The sequence below is a fragment of the Hemibagrus wyckioides genome, linkage group LG02, assembly GCF_019097595.1.
Source record: "Hemibagrus wyckioides isolate EC202008001 linkage group LG02, SWU_Hwy_1.0, whole genome shotgun sequence".
Taxonomy (NCBI): Eukaryota; Metazoa; Chordata; class Actinopteri; order Siluriformes; family Bagridae; genus Hemibagrus; species Hemibagrus wyckioides.
The window spans coordinates 24,602,088-24,616,206 of record NC_080711.1 but is presented as its reverse complement, the minus strand read 5'-3'; the positions used below and the strand labels follow the sequence as shown (position 1 = coordinate 24,616,206).

The following is a 14,119-nucleotide window of genomic DNA, read 5'->3' as shown; positions in this document are numbered from 1 at the left end:
GTGTGTGATTAGATGTTGGTGTGTGTGTGATTAGATGTTGGTGTGTGTGTGATTAGATGTTGGTGTGTGTGTGATTAGATGTTGGTGTGTGTGTGATTAGATGTTGGTGTGTGTGTGATTAGATGTTGGTGTGTGTGTGTGATTAGATGTTGGTGTGTGTGTGATTAGATGTTGGTGTGTGTGTGATTAGATGTTGGTGTGTGTGTGATTAGATGTTGGTGTGTGTGTGATTAGATGTTGGTGTGTGTGTGATTAGATGTTGGTGTGTGTGTGATTAGATGTTGGTGTGTGTGTGATTAGATGTTGGTGTGTGTGTGTGATTAGATGTTGGTGTGTGTGTGTGATTAGATGTTGGTGTGTGTGTGATTAGATGTTGGTGTGTGTGTGTGATTAGATGTTGGTGTGTGTGTGATTAGATGTTGGTGTGTGTGTGATTAGATGTTGGTGTGTGTGTGATTAGATGTTGGTGTGTGTGTGATTAGATGTTGGTGTGTGTGTGTGATTAGATGTTGGTGTGTGTGTGTGATTAGATGTTGGTGTGTGTGTGTGATTAGATGTTGGTGTGTGTGTGTGATTAGATGTTGGTGTGTGTGTGATTAGATGTTGGTGTGTGTGTGTGATTAGATGTTGGTGTGTGTGTGTGATTAGATGTTGGTGTGTGTGTGATTAGATGTTGGTGTGTGTGTGATTAGATGTTGGTGTGTGTGTGATTAGATGTTGGTGTGTGTGTGTGATTAGATGTTGGTGTGTGTGTGATTAGATGTTGGTGTGTGTGTGTGATTAGATGTTGGTGTGTGTGTGATTAGATGTTGGTGTGTGTGATTAGATGTTGGTGTGTGTGTGTGATTAGATGTTGGTGTGTGTGTGTGATTAGATGTTGGTGTGTGTGTGTGATTAGATGATGGTGTGTGTGTGTGTGTGTGATTAGATGATGGTGTGTGATTAGATGTTGGTGTGTGTGATTAGATGTTGGGTGTGTGTGTGATTAGATGTTGGTGTGTGATTAGATGTTGGTGTGTGTGATTAGATGTTGGTGTGATTAGATGTTGGTGTGTGTGTGATTAGATGTTGGTGTGTGTGTGTGATTAGATGTTGGTGTGTGTGTGATTAGATGTTGGTGTGTGTGTGATTAGATGTTGGTGTGTGTGTGTGATTAGATGTTGGTGTGTGTGTGTGATTAGATGTTGGTGTGTGTGTGTGATTAGATGTTGGTGTGTGTGTGTGATTAGATGTTGGTGTGTGTGTGATTAGATGTTGGTGTGTGTGTGATTAGATGTTGGTGTGTGTGTGATTAGATGTTGGTGTGTGTGTGATTAGATGTTGGTGTGTGTGTGTGATTAGATGTTGGTGTGTGTGTGATTAGATGTTGGTGTGTGTGTGATTAGATGTTGGTGTGTGTGTGATTAGATGTTGGTGTGTGTGTGTGATTAGATGTTGGTGTGTGTGTGTGATTAGATGTTGGTGTGTGTGTGTGATTAGATGTTGGTGTGTGTGTGATTAGATGTTGGTGTGTGTGTGATTGGATGTTGGTGTGTGTGTGTGATTAGATGTTGGTGTGTGTGTGATTAGATGTTGGTGTGTGTGTGATTGGATGTTGGTGTGTGTGTGATTACATGTTGGTGTGTGTGTGATTAGATGTTGGTGTGTGTGTGTGATTAGATGTTGGTGTGTGTGTGATTAGATGTTGGTGTGTGTGTGTGATTAGATGTTGGTGTGTGTGTGATTAGATGTTGGTGTGTATGTGTGATTAGATGTTGGTGTGTGTGTGATTAGATGTTGGTGTGTGTGTGATTAGATGTTGGTGTGTATGTGTGATTAGATGTTGGTGTGTGTGTGATTAGATGTTGGTGTGTGTGTGTGATTAGATGTTGGAGTGTGAAGACCAACCTAAATGACTTTGATTGGACGCACGACACTGATATTCACAGTCAAGGATTAAGAGCAACATGGAACGTAGGAATTTCCTTTCATCTCCACTCTGCCCCCTGCAGGCTACGTGTCCTCACTGCACCATCAGCATGACCCCAGAGCAGCAGGAGTCCTGATCACACACTGAGAGGCAGTGGAATGTACACAGCTGTTGGACGCTGCTGTGTTCTCAGTAGTGAATGGTCACTGCGCCGTGATCACAGCCTGCTCGCTGAGGAACTCCTCCAACACGCGGATGATGCTGCAGGCTTCGGGAAGGCCGCTGTGTTCGGCTCGAGCGTTCTGCAGCAGCACGTCTCCGTTTCCGCAGCTCTGCAGGAACAGACAGCAGCGGAACAGAGCGTAGTGGCTCATTTCTGCCTGACGGATAAAGCGCTTCAGGTTGTTCATGTCCTGGATAGCCTGTGTTTTAAAACACACACACACACACACAATAACTGATCCGTGTTAACAACAGTGTTGACATTTAGATCAGCAGAATTCACAACTCAGTAGAGATCATTTATTTTTAATTCACATTTCATCTCCAACATCAGATCATATTTCAGATCACTGCTCTACGCTCCAGTGCTTTTTAATAACGTCCCCCAGCAACAAATAAAACATTATCACCCCCTAGTGGCGATAAACTGTCATTACATGTAAACCTATAACGATAGCTCCTGACATGATCATCTGTGTATTTTTATTTAATTTACATTTGCTTGATGGTGTAACATTTTTACTTCTGATCTCAGATGTGGGTGAATATTATAAAAACTGTAATGTTATAGATTTTATATATGAGATTTGTATATATAATTTTTATTTTTAGGACAAATTTGGGAAGGTGGGTTCATTTGTACATGCGGTCAGATTGTTAGGGTTAAGTGATTGATTGGAGGGCAGGACAATCAGAAACCATGGGGGTACAAACTTTTACAGACTATCTGATTAAATAAACTAAACATGAAGTGAAATAGTAATTGTATTATCCATAAATACCTTCATAAGTCAAAAACTTCTGTAAATCTAAAAAACCAATAGAGTCACATGACCTCCAGTGATGATGTTACAGCATAAAGCATCATCAACACCACAGAAGATTACTGCAGTAGATCATATAAGATTATCAGAAGGGTAAAACAACAACATTTAAATCAAATAATTACTGTATTTCTGTAATTGTGTTCAATTTTGATCTATATTACACACAGCACTATATTATTATGTTAAGCTTGGCCTAATGAAATACAGATAAATCCTGATTTTAATTATTTTAATGAAATTTATAGTTTAAAAATGAACACAGACCTAAACTGTGTCCTTAAGGACACTACTACAACCCTGCTACCTGGAGTTACCTGGAGTTCCAGCTAAACAGTGTCCTTACACTGACGTCCTCTTATTGACCTCTATAAAGATTTATCTAGTGTTCTATAAAGCACTGCTGCACCAACCCCCCCGCCCCCCAACCCCCCACACACACAGACACACACCTTCAGCTTGAAGTTCTCCAGGATCTGGCGCAGAAGGAAGGGGTTAAAACGCTCAGCTGCGTTCACAAACGCCTGGATCCACTCATCACAGAACCGGTTAGTGACTGAAACCAGAACAAACATGTACAAGCCACACGTGACTGCAGTGTCATGTATAAAGTATGAACATGTGAGCATTTTCTGACACATGGAATGCTGTATCATTTTTTTATGTGTACATCTATAATATCTCTAACAGAGTACACCGCACATTTAATATTAGCATGTGTAATTGCAGGTAAACACACGGTGATGACAGATTACTGTAATTTTTATGTGTGTAAATTTTTGGATGTTAGTTGAATACTAAATTTTCATATCATATAACTGCCTTTATAATAATGTAATATTTATAAATGATATATAATGTAATTTTTACATTGTGCTCTTTTCCCATGGCCTACTTGAGATTAAACCTAATCAGAACAATTGCAATTACCAATAAAGTGCAAAAGTTTATACACTCTCATGACAAAATCAGGAAGTCAGTGAAATGTCACTTATAGTGAGAACAATCACATGATGAAGGTTAAATATGCAGCTGATAATTTCACAGAATTTGCACTCAGTTTAAAAGTTAAATAGGAATTTGATCGTCCATGACAATCCTCAGTAGCCAGAAACAGTGAATAACAGATGCACTTTAAATTCACTTCCTGCATCGCTTCTTCATCACTATATTTCTGATCCGAGAGGCTAACCTGCATTGGTAAACGTTGTCTCTCCGCTGGAGCAGTCGATCAGCAGGGCCGAGTTTGAGGCCTCAGAAATGGCTTTACACAGCGACGTGGTGTTTGGTTCCTCCTGCACCAGACCCTGAAGACTCGCCGCTTTAATGAACCTGAGAAAGAAATAAAAACATTTCCATAAGTCACACTCCATGATGGGGCAAATTAAGGACATTAGGGACAGTTAAGAAGGGTTTGTCCTATTTAGCACAAATATTCGCACCTTGCTATGTCTGTCTTGGTCCTCTCGTCCCCTCCGACCACCTCCACATGAGTGTGACTCAAAGCCTGCAGAAATGAGTGAAATTAGAGAACTGTTCATATCAGAGACAGTAAAAAGTATAGATTTACTGCTGGATTTGGAACTGCAGATTCTGGTGGACCTACAATGAATTGCAACAAGGGTAGATTCTATTTCTGATAGTCTTAGGTAAGTAGGCTTGGCCTGTGTACCTGTCATTCCCAGTGAAGGTGTGGCCTTTTTGCTTGTCAGGAACAACCAAGGAGGCATCGCTTCTGTAGCTGTCAGTCTGAGTGAAGGAGGCGTGGCCTCTGTACCCATCAGTCTAATTGAAGGAGGTGTGGCCTCTGTACCTGTCAGTCTGAGTGAAGGAGGTGTGGCCTATGTACCCATCAGTCTAACTGAAGGAGGTGTGGCCTCTGTACCTGTCAGTCTGAGTGAAGGAGGTGTGGCTTATGTACCCATCAGTCTAACTGAAGGAGGTGTGGCCTCTGTACCTGTCAGTCTGAGTGAAGGAGGTGTGGCCTCTGTACCCATCAGTCTAAATGAAGGAGGTGTGACCTCTGTACCTGTCAGTCTAAGTGAAGGAGGTGTGGCCTCTGTACCTGTCAGTCTGAGTGAAGGAGGTGTGGCCCCTGTACTTGTTTATTATCTTGACACAATTAAACACCTTTTAAGCCTCAATCAGTCACAATTTCCACATCGCTATTGGTTTTAAGCATAGTGTTGTTTCAGGAGTCGTTCCTTACAGCATGAAGCAGGAAGGCGATGTTGGCCTGCACCAGCTGCGCCACTCGGTGGACATGCATGACAGACTCCTCGTACCAGCGGCTCAGATAAGGCCGGACCTCCGACTCCAGATTCTGCATCTAACACAGACAGACACATTAAACAGTCTTAAAACACTGACATGCAAAATCTTTTTCCAGAATTATAGAAATAAATCTTACTTCTGGCGTTAGGCTGCTCTGGAGACCCTGCATGTACTTATCCAGCTCGATTCTGAACGTTAGCAGGTTAAAGAATTTTGTTACACATGAAATTATAAAGGAATATGCAACTAGATGTAGTTTGCCCATGTTCATGTGTGGATTAAGGATATAGGTTGAGGCCTTTCTCTGAGCCTCCGAGGAGACACACCACCCAGCCGTTACCGTTAGCCTCGGGCTGTTCTGGAGATTTCTCCTGCTCCAGGAAGCAGCAGTAACACCCCACAGCCTGCTCAGGGAGGCTGAAAACACATGGTTCAGAGGATCAAAGTTTTTACAATAAATTTATTTATACCAAAACTATTTTATTTTGATTTACTTATAATTCAGTAAACTGTTATGATTGCTATGGTCACAGCATTATCATGTCCATGCACTGTAGAACAGAATTTATTTATGTAAATCCATGTCTTTTATTTTTACTCTTTTGGTTTAAACATTGGATATATTGGACCACTATAAATAAATAAATGGTTACAATGCCATTAATTTAGAACTGTAATTAAATCTGTGTCCTGAGGTACTTTTTAGTGAAGTAGGCGTGGCTTCTGTGTAAGTGTAAGAGGTGTGGCCTCTGTGTAAGTCTCACTGAAGGAGGTGTGACCTCTGTGTAAGTCTCACTGAAGGAGGTGTGACCTCTGTGTAAGTCTCACTGAAGGAGGTGTGACCTCTGTGTAAGTCTCACTGAAGGAGGTGTGACCTCTGTGTAAGTCTCACTGAAGGAGGTGTGACCTCTGTGTAAGTCTCAGTGAAGGAGGTGTGACCTCTGTGTATGTTTCACTGAAGGAGGTGTGGCCTCTGTGTAAGTCTCACTGAAGGAGATGTGACCTCTGTGTAAGTCTCACTGAAGGAGGTGTGACCTCTGTGTAAGTCTCACTGAAGGAGGTGTGACCTCTGTGTAAGTCTCACTGAAGGAGGTGTGACCTCTGTGTATGTTTCACTGAAGGAGGTGTGGCCTCTGTGTAAGTCTCACTGAAGGAGGTGTGACCTCTGTGTAACAGTGAAGTCTCAGTGAAGGAGGTGTGACCTCTGTGTATGTTTCACTGAAGGAGGTGTGGCCTCTGTGTAAGTCTCAGTGAAGGAGGTGTGACCTCTGTGTATGTTTCACTGAAGGAGGTGTGGCCTCTGTGTAAGTCTCAGTGAAGGAGGTGTGACCTCTGTGTATGTTTCACTGAAGGAGGTGTGACCTCTGTGTAAGTCTCAGTGAAGGAGGTGTGACCTCTGTGTATGTTTCACTGAAGGAGGTGTGGCCTCTGTGTAAGTCTCAGTGAAGGAGGTGTGACCTCTGTGTATGTTTCACTGAAGGAGGTGTGGCCTCTGTGTAAGTCTCAGTGAAGGAGGTGTGACCTCTGTGTATGTTTCACTGAAGGAGGTGTGACCTCTGTGTAAGTCTCAGTGAAGGAGGTGTGACCTCTGTGTATGTTTCACTGAAGGAGGTGTGACCTCTGTGTAAGTCTCAGTGAAGGAGGTCTGACCTCTGTGTATGTTTCACTGAAGGAGGTGTGGCCTCTGTGTAAGTCTCAGTGAAGGAGGTGTGACCTCTGTGTATGTTTCACTGAAGGAGGTGTGACCTCTGTGTAAGTCTCAGTGAAGGAGGTGTGACCTCTGTGTATGTTTCACTGAAGGAGGGCATGGCCTCTGTGTAAGTCTCAGTGAAGGAGGTGTGGCCTCTGTACGTTTCACTGGAGGAGGTGTGGCCTCTGTGTAAGTCTCAGTGAAGGAGGCATGTCCTCTGTGAAAGTCTCATTGAAGGAGGCGTGGCCTCTGAATCTGGGGTGTAATAGGTTTTCCAATTTATATAATAAACTCCTGTGAGTGTTTTACCTCAGCTCCACTGTAGCGATGTTGCCCATGCCACCTAGCAGTGCTCCTTTACTAAGCCTGCGTGAGATGTAGCTTCGCAGCTCAGGCTCTGCCTCTGATGGCAAGCTGCTGTCCAGAAGGGTTAGACTACAACAAACAAGAGGCAGGAGTCTGATTATCACTGAGATCAGAATGAAAGGAGAACTGAGAGTGAAGCTGGAAGAGAAGGAGGCATGAGCAGAAGAGTGAGAGAAGCTGTGATGGACCGTGTTATCTGTAGGAGGAACAGGACGAGATCAGGATGTCCTTCAGAATGACCACAAGCTCACAACACTCTACTTTTTACAAATAAATAAATAAATAAATAAATAAATAAATGCATCTCAACTGCTCAGAAGACAACAGTGCAAAAGTTAATATTGTGGAAGTGATTCACAGCTGATATGATGTACAGGCCTGAGAGAGCTTTAGATGATTCAGTAGAATAGAGTGCAGATGTTTGTGACTTCTTTTTAAAGTGTCTGTTTTTTTACTGTTGATTATATACATAAAATATGAACATTAAGCATCATTTTAGAATTCTTAAGGATTCTGAATTTTTTTCATGTCATGTTGTTACTAAATACCTTTCTTTATTTTGCACTAAGGGTCTGCAAACATTTGCACTCAGCTGCAGAGAAAATGGATGAATAAACAGACGAAAAGCCATCACACAGAAACAGAAGTAGTTAACAGAGCAAGGTCAGAGTGACGGCGAGTCTGAGGCGATGATGAAGCGTCACACAGCATCTACCTAAAGTCCTCCTGGCTGGTGGTGGAGTCGGCTCTCCTCTGGCTCCAGGATACACTCTCCTCAGAAGAGTCACATCTGGATAGTTAGGAATATATAAGTTAATGTGTTAACAGAATAAAAATAAATGCACCCTAATACTATCAATGCATGGGTTAGTAGGAGAAAGATCTGGTTACCAAAAAAACAGCATTTATTTTATATTTCTGACATTGCATTTCTGTCATTCTTAGATCTGAGTGAAAATGGTTCAGCTCATGGATATGTCAAAAATACAGATCACAGATCGACAGAGAAACGAATTTCAACATGCTGTTCCCTAACAAAGCGCAAAAATAGATGGAGATCCTTCCATTAAATCACAGAAAAGGAACCTCTGATGAAATATAATGCACATTAAACTGTTCGGGATTACAGATGCGCATGCGCGAGTCCCAGAGCAACCCTCACTCGTGCACACACACAGCGGACTCACCTCGAGCTTTGATAATAATATATCGCATAATAACAGTTAATCTGCTGTATTTTCTGTCCATATGCGGCCAGGTCTTCGCTATCGAAGTCTGCATCTTTATCCTCTACGTCGATGGACTCTTGGAAAGAAGAAGTCTGAGATGTAAACATTGCTGCTGTCGCTCCACTACTTGCGTCAACACTGCGGGTTGTGTGCACTGCGCATGCGCCTTGTTTCGGGTCATTTCGAGCACGCGCACTATCCAGACTAAGACCAAACGTCAGATTAGACGTTAGATGTTTAGAAACGCGAATTTATTTATTTATTTATTTATTTATTAATTTATTAATTAATTTATTTATTTATTTCTAGATTTACCAACAAATATTCTCAAGTGAAAGCGAACACCAATAATTTGTCTCATCTTGTTGATTTCCGGTTTGCTTTTATTACAGACCAAAGTGATGTAATTTATAACAAAATGTGTGATTAAAATATAATAAAATAACAAATAACAAGTTCAAATAAAATAAGTATATGCGTATTTGCCTCGTACCATGTATTATAGTACCTTTCTGTTGCAATAACTCTCCAGACCTCTAGGTCTCGTGTATATATATTCCTGTCTTACTCGACGAATGTCACGAGATCTCGCGAGAGTTGTTTTTCCCCTAAGTTCCTCGCGCTCCTCCTTCCTCCCTCTTTCCGCCATATTGCAGAACCGGTAAGGCCAAGCTTTATACGTTCATCATAAAATCCCTTTTATATCAGAGTCATCTTCGGTTGTTCCGAGTACTTAATCACTGAATTTCATTTATAAACAGTAGTAGACTTGGGATCTGTGATTATTTTGTCTTCAGGTGGCCTCACAAATCATTATTTAGCCCGATAATTGTGAAGTCCTACACACTGCTGGATAGTGAAGCTAAATTGTGAGCGCTGCTCCCTGGCAGTGATGGTGGATGAGCAGAAAGTGTTAATGTTTGTCTCTGGGAAGAAATTAGACTTGTTTTTTAGGCGTATAAATGTTTTATATGAATGAACCGTGGCTATATCGAAGTAGCTAGCTTGAGAGTTAGCGTTAATGGCATTAGCTTGTTGGCAGTAGCGGGGTTTTAGCAGCAGCAAGTTGTTGATTTCCTTAAATCTATCGAGACAAAATGTTCTCCAAAAGACATAGATGCAGTGTTGAGATGTTTTAGCGACATGAAGCTGATCTTCAGCCTGGATTTGACTCCTGTGCCCAATAAAGTCAAGTGATTGAGTAATTAAGGCTAATGAACCTGCTGGTTCTCTCCCTGTGTGCTGTGATGGAGCAGTGAGAACATCAGGACCTGGACAGAAAGGTGTTCTCGGGTTCTTTAGAGAGCGCAGGCTTGTTCTGGAGAACGTTGAGGTTTTTTTTTTTTTTAGGAGAAGTTATGGGGGTGCCCAGGAGCTTGAGAGGCTACTGGGTGGTTGCAGGGCTCTTTAGAGAACGAGGAGATGATCCAGAACCATTGGCACCAGTGGTTAAAGTTGATCTGTGTGAAATTGTGCACCTGAGATTCTGCTAGGGATGTCCTAAGAAACTTTTCTTGATTTTTACATGGAAAAATGTTTAGTCTTTCTAAATGTTTAATGCTTCTTGTGTGTGATGTTTTGCAGGCATCATGGTGCGCATGAATGTCCTCGCCGATGCGCTGAAATGCATCAACAATGCAGAGAAACGTGGCAAGCGCCAGGTTCTCATCAGGCCCTGCTCCAAAGTCATAGTGCGCTTTCTCACCGTCATGATGAAGCACGGTGAGTGAACATCAACATCCACATCTCACCAGCCGTACCTCCGTTACGGTATCGAACAGCTTGGTTAAAATATTCATAACTTTGTCAACACAAATTACCACTCGTCATGGAAATCATTTCAGCCATAAATCGTCTGTGCCTTCTGAAGTTTTCCACAGACGTTTCAAACAGCCCTGAGGAACAGGGACCTCTTTTTAGAGGCTCAGGTTTAAGGTTTGTTTAAGTGTCTGGAAAGTGTCAGGACGCCAGGGTGCTCGATCGCTCTGTCTGCACAGATTGTTCTCCTGCACAGGTTGTAAAACATCACCGCTCAGATCATAAATGATTATACATGCACCTATAAGAAATTAGATATGGGTTAGAATGTGTAATGGTTGCATTAGGCATCATTAACACCAGACTACATGGACTTGATCACTTCTGGACACCTCTTTATGTAAAAACCTGATATTAACCTCTATTCGGATTGGATTCATTTATCACAGCTATCTTACACTCTACATGCTGATGGAACACTCACATCTGAGCAGTAATAAGATGACCACAGGAGGAGTGAGGTTCCAGCAGGTTTTACTTTCTTTGAACCCGGTGACAGGAGGTGCTGGAGTGGAGTAGAGACGCTGGCTTTTATTTCAGTCTGGAGCAAGTCAAGGGTCTAGGAGCAAACCAAACAAATCTCAAAAGTACACCAGAAGCATCCTTTTTTTTTTTTTTTTTTTGTTTCAAGACTCGGGAGTGTAATTTCAGGAGGAGAGTATCTCAAGCGCATGCTGTAATTTATTTTGAGGACAGAGGAAAGACATGGACATGGCCAAGCCAGAAGGGAAATCAGATGGAGGGAAGTGACCCAAGAACCCTGTGTACATTTAATCTCCTCTGTACAGGCCAAAGTGATGCTTTACAGCCAAAAGATAATCTTTTATCTATTCTAGTGGTCCATGTGATGGATTTAAAGGTTTAGACATTGTTCCTGTCATGGCTTGAGAAGGTGGGATTGGTATCTTTGCTAATGGCAGCTCGCTCTCTCTCTCTCTCTCTCTCTTTCTTTCTCTCTCTCTCTCTCTCTCTCTCTCTCTTTCTTTCTCTCTCTCTCTCTCTCTCTCTCTCTCTCTCTCTCTCCCCCCCGCCAGGTTACATTGGCGAATTTGAGATCATTGATGATCACAGAGCCGGCAAAATCGTTGTGAACCTCACAGGCAGGCTGAACAAGGTGAGTTTTTCCTTTTACCAGACATAGCTGAGTGTAAAGTTTGCTCAGCTCTGTTTAAGGAATCTCATTGTTCCTTCCTCTCCTCTTGTATCTGACCCATGTGTTGTGTTGGTCAGTGTGGTGTGATCAGCCCAAGGTTTGATGTGCAGCTGAAGGATTTGGAGAAGTGGCAGAACAATCTCCTTCCATCCAGACAGTTTGGGTGAGTACATTTTCATGGCTAATGTTAAACCTCATCTTGAATGCTGTGTTGCACAATCCAGACACTTTCCAGACGTAATCTCTAGCTAATTCTCAATGTTCACATGGTCAGAACTGATTTTTTTGGTTGAACACATTTTGTACACACTAAGCCATTTCCTAAAAAGGGGGTGCTGTAATTAGTTATCAGTAACTCTAAGTGCTTTTATAATGTCTGTCTGATGCCTGCGCTCCATCTGCTGGATCAGAATATCAGAAGTGAAAGGAGTTTGATTCTGTAACTGTAATGTCCCTGGATCGCTGGTTGCTCGAACCCCTGGTGTTACTATAGCAACAGTGAGTATCTAGGCTCATTCAGCACTGTTAATTTTTTCCTGTAGAGTAAAAAGGATGTCTTTAATGACACATGAAAAGTGCTTGAAATACAAGTGGATTTTTAGTGTGCCTGCAAATATTAGTATCTACAAGTTGAAAGTTTTAAGGCAGGGATGTCCAATCTTATCCACAAAGGGCCAGTGTGTGTGTGCAGGTTCTCCTTCCAATCAAGCGGGAGCCACACCTGATTTCACCTGTTTAATCAACTGGTCTTTGCTTTCAGTAGACTCAGGTGTGCCTCTGCTCAGCTGGGATGAAAACCTGCACCACAATGGCCCTTTGTGGGCAAGATTGGATATCTGTTAAACTTGGTGTTTGAGGTTCTATACTTTGTAATAGAACTTCTAAATAACTTGTACATGTGGTGTACAGAATTAAATCACCATACAGTCGAGTTACTGTCTCTGAGCTGATTTCCAGGCATTAAAGCATCACAGAAGTGTTTATTATGCAGCATTACTGCACTGCTGCATTATAATTAGATTAATACACCAATGTCTCGTATAGAAACGCTGTAGAAAATGCTGAGGTGATTTTTCTCATTTCATCTTCCTCTACTCAAAATCCATAAACATGTCCTCTCCAGGTTTCTGTACTGTTTACATGACTCTCATCATTTCAAGTCTCAAAGGCAAAACCATATCAAGCAGATCTCTCCGTTTAATCTGGTTACATTAATCCAGGTCTCAGGTGCTCAGTTGGGTTTATTAAGATCGAATCTGGACTTGTTTTGGATTTGTTGCGAGAGCATGGACTCCTGGGTTGGATTTCTTGGCGATTGCCCTTTGTGAAAGTGTAATCAGTGTGGCTTTATTTAAAGCTTTTCTCTGATACAAATAAAAACCTGTTTAGTTAAAAAGTTAACCTAAAACCTGCATTTTTTTTTTTTTTTTTTTTTCTTCTTCTTTTTTTTTTTAAATATCCAAACAGGACCATCTGATGCATTTTACTTCCATGACCATGCATCTCATCAGGCTAAATTTCTTAAGCCTAAACGTTTCCTATCTCTCTTATATTTTTTATTTTTTTTGGGTTTGTTTATCTTGTTAACAAACCGCTGCCGTAGAAATTGATTGAACATCCTTGAGGTTGATTTAATATTCCGAGCACATTGGCCATCACGTCTCGCTGCATTTTCATTCTCTCGTCTACTTTCAGGGTTATTGATTCAATTGGTGCTGATTTGCAGCAGTTTATTTCTTCATTTTCTGTTAAGTGCTTTTCATTGCCTGGTAAAATCGCTTGCTTTGATTTTTAACGACTCTCAGTGCAGAGTTAAAAGCAACAGCGGCACGACCTCTGGAGCCCCCCTTCATTTCATTTCAATAGTACTTATAATGGAGAAAAAAACATCTTGTGGGTTTTTTTTTTTTTTTTTTTGCATGTGAACAAGCTCTAACATGGCAGATTGTATCTTCTTTTTTTTTTCACTAATTTATTCTTTATTCTGCAGGTTCATTGTGTTGACGACCTCCGCTGGCATCATGGACCATGAAGAGGCCAGACGAAAACACACAGGAGGCAAAATCCTAGGGTTCTTTTTCTAAAATGTGTAAAAGCACCAACCAATAAAAAGCCATTTCCAATGGACAATGATTGTCATTTTTTCCATTAGTGTTTAATGAAGGCATTTGCATGTTTTTTGTTTGAAGATGTTTTTATTTATTTCTTTACTAATCATATTGACCATAATGTAAACTTTATTTTAAGAAGCTTAGCATAGTGTACACATAAAGCAGCCCCACCTTCTGAACAAATATTTGCCTTTACATATTTGATATGATTTCAACCTGTTCAAACAGAATAGTCTTCTACACGGTGAAGAACTGGGTTCTTTTGGTTCTGTGTAGTTAAAAGGTTCTTTACTTTTCAAAGGTTAATCAAAAGGGGGTCCTTTTAGTTGTCTCTGCTTCTATTTTGTTACTTATTTAGGACAAGGTGAGACATCCTCACTTCACACACTAATCACATTATTTGACAATATCAGATCGTATTTCAGCATTTGTATCAGAATTCTTTATTGATCACTATGCTAAAACGGTCATTTCATTCCTAGAGTATTCCTATTTCTTTGTCTCTTGATTTTTCAGCACACTT

At 41.3% G+C, this 14,119-nt stretch overlaps 2 protein-coding genes across 2 annotated transcripts; one reads left to right on the top strand and one right to left on the bottom strand.

Moving 5' to 3' along the window:
• Positions 1 to 1,168: 1,168 nt before the first annotated feature.
• lg02h17orf75 (linkage group 02 C17orf75 homolog) lies at positions 1,169 to 8,667 on the bottom strand. Its single transcript, XM_058415020.1, has 10 exons — positions 8,473 to 8,667; positions 8,001 to 8,075; positions 7,229 to 7,354; positions 5,518 to 5,646; positions 5,366 to 5,423; positions 5,165 to 5,284; positions 4,398 to 4,462; positions 4,148 to 4,287; positions 3,408 to 3,511; positions 1,169 to 2,331 (listed from the first exon to the last, which is right to left on the bottom strand). Exons 1-10 carry the CDS (start codon positions 8,619 to 8,621, stop codon positions 2,113 to 2,115), a joined length of 1,185 nt encoding a protein of 394 aa, XP_058271003.1. The 5' UTR covers positions 8,622 to 8,667; the 3' UTR covers positions 1,169 to 2,112.
• A 379-nt stretch (positions 8,668 to 9,046) lies between these two features.
• Positions 9,047 to 13,615, top strand: rps15a (ribosomal protein S15a). The gene is made up of 5 exons (XM_058415032.1): positions 9,047 to 9,175; positions 10,099 to 10,236; positions 11,367 to 11,446; positions 11,563 to 11,648; positions 13,476 to 13,615. Exons 2-5 carry the CDS (start codon positions 10,104 to 10,106, stop codon positions 13,567 to 13,569), a joined length of 393 nt encoding a protein of 130 aa, XP_058271015.1. The 5' UTR covers positions 9,047 to 9,175; positions 10,099 to 10,103; the 3' UTR covers positions 13,570 to 13,615.
• The last annotated feature ends 504 nt before the right edge of the window (positions 13,616 to 14,119 follow it).

What these genes read in the sequence shown, in the direction of transcription:
- lg02h17orf75 (XM_058415020.1), bottom strand. Translation starts at nt 8,621, where the DNA reads ATGTTTACATCTCAGACTTCTTCTTTCCAAGAGTCCATCGACGTAGAG. An exon ending in TATTATTATCAAAGCTCGAG is followed by an intron (nt 8,076 to 8,472) that starts GTGAGTCCGCTG and finishes CTAACTATCCAG; the next exon opens with ATGTGACTCTTCTGAGGAGA. An exon ending in ATCGCTACAGTGGAGCTGAG is followed by an intron (nt 5,647 to 7,228) that starts GTAAAACACTCA and finishes ATGTGTTTTCAG; the next exon opens with CCTCCCTGAGCAGGCTGTGG.
- rps15a (XM_058415032.1), top strand. Translation starts at nt 10,104, where the DNA reads ATGGTGCGCATGAATGTCCTCGCCGATGCGCTGAAATGCATCAACAAT. An exon ending in CACCGTCATGATGAAGCACG is followed by an intron (nt 10,237 to 11,366) that starts GTGAGTGAACAT and finishes CCCCCCCGCCAG; the next exon opens with GTTACATTGGCGAATTTGAG. An exon ending in CTTCCATCCAGACAGTTTGG is followed by an intron (nt 11,649 to 13,475) that starts GTGAGTACATTT and finishes TTTATTCTGCAG; the next exon opens with GTTCATTGTGTTGACGACCT.